The 4478-nt window shown below is 52.5% G+C and overlaps 1 protein-coding gene across 1 annotated transcript; it reads right to left on the reverse strand.

The window, feature by feature from the left end:
• Positions 1–965: 965 nt before the first annotated feature.
• LOC104535804 (runt-related transcription factor 3-like) lies at positions 966–1732 on the reverse strand. The gene has a single exon (XM_010193649.1). It carries the CDS (start codon positions 1624–1626, stop codon positions 1201–1203), a length of 426 nt encoding a protein of 141 aa, XP_010191951.1. The 5' UTR covers positions 1627–1732; the 3' UTR covers positions 966–1200.
• Positions 1733–4478: the final 2746 nt, after the last annotated feature.

The following is a 4478-nucleotide window of genomic DNA, read 5'->3' on the forward strand; positions in this document are numbered from 1 at the left end:
CCTTTCTCCAAATCTCAGTTAGAGCTTTCAGTGTGAACTGACAAGTGTAAGTTGTTGATACAAAAAGAAGTCATGATGTGTCATGGGAAAGGATCGTAAGAGAAATATGATGCTTTGCCATCAGCTGCACGCGTCGCCACTCAGAGAGGATGAAGGGAAGACCCAGAGAGCGGTGGCAGGGTCGTGCCAAAGGCTCCCGAGTCCCTTCTGCAGCGAACGCGCTTGGAAGTGCATCTCATGCATCTCGGGTTGTCCTGAACGCCGCCTTCGCTTCAGCCACCATCGCTGAGATTTGCTAAGAGGAGCAAAGAATTGAATGGTGAGGTCAGGACAAAAAGAGCAAACGAAACAAAACGAAACACGTCTTGTAAAAAAGTACATCTCATATGTAAACATACAGGAAAGGGGGGGGGTCTGTCAGGCGCGGGATCAACCACGTTACTGTTTTAAAAACGACGACGATGACAAAAATGAACAATACAACCTCTGTCGTCAACAACAAATAACAACAATCACATCACAGCTCTTGTTCACATGGCTGATGCCGGCCGACCCGTGAGGAGCACGCCCGAGTCCCCGCGGTTGTGCTGTAAACCAGACTCTGGCGTCATCCCGGAGCTCTTTGGTGGTCAGGGGCCCTACACTCCCAGGGAGGGAAGGAGAGGAGACCAATGGGGTTTATTTTTCTTTTCTTTTTTTTTTTCCTGTATTTTTTCAGTTCAGTCTTCCTGCATTGGCAGAGAGGTGGCGTGGACGCCTCCCTGGTCTTTGCTCTTCTCCGAAACATTTTGCAGAAGAAGGGTGAGCTTTTCGTAACTTTTGAATGCTTCGTGTGGGGAAGAGGTGCGAGTGAGATGACTGAGAAGTGTTCTGTGAGAAACAAACATCTGATTCCACACTTACTTTTTTCTTTTCTTTTCCCTATGTACAATCCACATACTTAAAACATACGCAAGGAACCACATCAAGCGACAAATTCAAGCCTCGTGGACGCTCATCTTGAAATGTAACGCAGGTCCCGGTCCACCTTCGCTTGATGCTTGCCCATGCTTGCATGCAGAGGATCCTGGTTTGCTTTTGGTTTGGGAAGACTTTGGTTTACCTTTTCCCTAGGCATCATTTTGCTCTATTCACTACCACAAGGAGTAACGTCACGGTGGCTGATTAAGTTAAAGCTACGGGTGCCCAGTTGAGTTCCTCCTAGTAGGGTCTCCAGACCGACTCATCCATCCTCCCAGTAGTCGTCATGGCCGTTGGTGAGTTACTGTGGCTCCCATCTGCATCCACCCCGTCGTTCTGGTTGCCCAGGTTGGGATTCATTAAGTTGTTCCCCGCTGAGGCGCTTGTACAAGAAGAGAGCATGCGGGTGGGCGAGCGCTCGCCGCCCGCCACCATGGAGAACTGGTAGGAGCCCGAAGACGTGCCGTAGTACAAATGGTAGGGAGAGGGGTTGGCCTGGAAGGGTCCACTTTGGTTTTGGGTGGAGCCAGGGTAGGGGGGCGGCAGGTAAGTGTGGTGGAAACGCGTCGTGGTGGGCATGCTGGTCATGCTGATGCCCCCGATGCCCGTGGCAGAGGGCGTCGCGGTGTAGGGGAAGGCAGCGGACATGGCGCCGGGGTAATGCATCCGCGGGTCGGAGAACCTGGTTTCGGTGAGAGCCGGCAGCGTCGGGAAGGAGCGGTCGAACTGGCGGGGGTCAGAGAAGGGGCTCAGGTCTGAGGTGCCTGTTGGAGTGGAGGAAGAAAGCAGGGGGTTAGAGCACCGTCCCTGGGGCTTGTGGAGTTTGTCCCATAGCCTGGGCCATCCCCTGCCCGAGGCATTAAAGCCAGAGGGAAAAGCAACTCTTGGCTCTGCCAGGGAACTTAAATACAAAATTTCTAAACCCATTTGTTTAAGTTAGTTCCCATTTCCTGTCCTAAAATTTGTTGTTTCCTATCCAAGAAGGGACACGACTAAGCTGACTTCTCCAGGGGTCTATTCATCTCTGGCAGACTTAAAGAAAACACACCCCATAAACACAGAAAAAAAATGTTTAGGCATTACATCAGCTGTGTAGTAAATAAATGGATGCAGGCCCCAGACGGCGGGTCCCCGAGATAGGCGGTGGTGTGTACACACACACGGAGACCGAGGGAAAGCTGGAGTCCAGACCAGGCTGCTAAGCCTTCGTGTGGGTGGCCTGTTCGTGCTGATAGCATCAGGGGATGGAGCTGATAAACACACGGCTGAAAACTCCCATGCTAGGAGCCACAGCCTCCCTCGGCTCCATTTTGCTGTGTATTTTGCTCCTTCCAAGAGGATAAAGAGAGTGAGAAATTCAGGATTTCTGCTGCTGGGGGAAGGGAGGTTTGGGTCTGCACGGTGGGGACATTACCCCTTGTTTGGATCACAGAATCACAGAATCACAGAACGTTAGGGATTGGAAGGGACCTCAAAAGATCATCTAGTCCAATCCCCCATGGATGCTGGAGCCCTCCATGCCTTTTCTTGAGGGGGGTCTAAACCCAAAGGAGGTCACAGCCAGCGTATAACTGGAAAGGGACCCTGCCTGGTGCCAAATTAGAAATGGGAATCCAGACCAGCAGATCCTTTGAGGACCTCCATGGCTTTTCTGTTGCCATCTCCTTACAGAGCCCAGCACACCTCTGAGACAAAAGGAGTTTTGCTCTCCAAGGAAAGACACAAAGCCCTTGTCCTCAAGACCTCAGCGGCCCACAGCAAGCTCAGGCGCTGGCCATGCAGGAGGAGGTGGCTGGGAATGCTGCGGCTGCGCCTTTCTCAGCCTTTGAACACCCCTCACGAGACAACAATCTCTAGAAAGAGCAGATCTAGCCCAAAACGCTTGGCTGGTGCACCAAGCCCCAAGCCTTGGCCAGCTGAAGATGGATCTTCATCCTTGCTGTTTATTCCCAAGACCCCCATTTTCCCCTTGCTAAATGGGAAAAGCATCACGCCCGCTCTGGTCGTGGATGTCATCTGGCCTCAGTGACTCGTTTTTGTCACATCAGCTGGATTGTGAATCGACACAGAGCAAGAAAACGTGTGAGATGAGTACGATAAAACATGCTTGTTGGTTTTAGATATGCATATGTATACAGACACACACATTCGTCATTGTGTATTTGCTACGCATGCATAGGAATGTGTGCTTTATATATGTTTATTACGACAAAGCACTTTTAACTTCTCAGGGCTGCTGTTCCAGGCCCTGCAGCATTTCCCCAGGAAAAAAATACTTGAGTTAATCCCTTCCAGCTAACCACTGGCAAGGGCATGCTCCTGAGGAGCAGATAGAGAGGGGATTTGATCAGAACCCTCTTTCTCATCCCAGGTTGAGTCCTTCAGCCACCGGCCGCTGGCAGGAGAAGGTGAAGGGAGGTTCCTCCCTCCCCTGCAGCCTTTTTGCGGGCGATCGGCAGCGCCTGCCTTCCCACGCAGGCTCCACGGAGGAGAAAGGCGGGGGGAGCACCTGGTTTGTGAACGTTTGGTGCGAGATAAGAGAGGAGCAGCTCAAAGCTGTCACGAACCGCACCGCTCTGGCTGGACGCAGCCGAGCCGCGCGTGGAAGCAGCTGACGGCTCCGGGCGGACCGCAGCGGAGCCGCGCGTGGAAGCAGCTGCCGGCCCTCTTGCATGCGACGTGGTGGGGTAGCGTGCTTGGGCTGGCTGGAAAAAGCACAAGGCTGTGAAAAAAATGCTCACAACTAACCAAATCAACCCCATTTCACATCTCAGCCTGCCAGCGGGATGCTCTGCCCCGTCCCAAAGCCGTGCTACAGCAAAAAAAGCAGCACCAAAACTGCTGCCAGGCGCTGCGAGCTGAGGTTTGGAGAGCAGCTCGGCAAGAAGCAGCTTGAGCAGAGCCCATAGCTTCAGCAACCCAGCAGCATCACAAGCATGGGGCAAAAATCCTGGCTGAAATTGGACTGGAGAGAAAAATTGCTGTTTTCTGAACACCTCCTCCTTACACACGCACAGCCCTGCCACTGCAGTCCAATTACCTGGACTGTTTTGCCATAAGCTGAGATAAACCAGTCCTAAAATACCCCCCCAGCCCCCCGAAAACCCAGGCTGCTGCTTGCTGCCTCCAATCCCCAGTGATCAAACCCTGCTCCTTCGTTAGCTTTCACATGCCCGTAAATAATATTCCATAAAATGCAAATCGAAATAAAACCTAAGTGCTCAGGGCACATTTCCCTTTTCCTCTAGAACACACTAAAAGGGTATTTATTTTTTTTTTAAAGGCTACATTTTATTGGCCTGAATTTGCAACGTTTGGCAAGGGGTCCTTGCTACTAATTTAGACCCGAGCGTGTAAGAGTGTTAATTACAAGCCGCATGCGTGACAAGCAAAGCACAGCGATACCGTGGGGTCTGGAGACGCTTCGGCTCGGCGGCGGCCGCGGCTCCCCGCAGGGCCCAAGGCGGCGGGGGGAGACCTCGACGCCGGAGGGGAAGTCGCGGTCGGGTCCCGTCCCG

The sequence above is a fragment of the Mesitornis unicolor genome, unplaced genomic scaffold (assembly GCF_000695765.1).
Source record: "Mesitornis unicolor isolate BGI_N332 unplaced genomic scaffold, ASM69576v1 scaffold41301, whole genome shotgun sequence".
Classification (NCBI taxonomy): Eukaryota; Metazoa; Chordata; class Aves; order Mesitornithiformes; family Mesitornithidae; genus Mesitornis; species Mesitornis unicolor.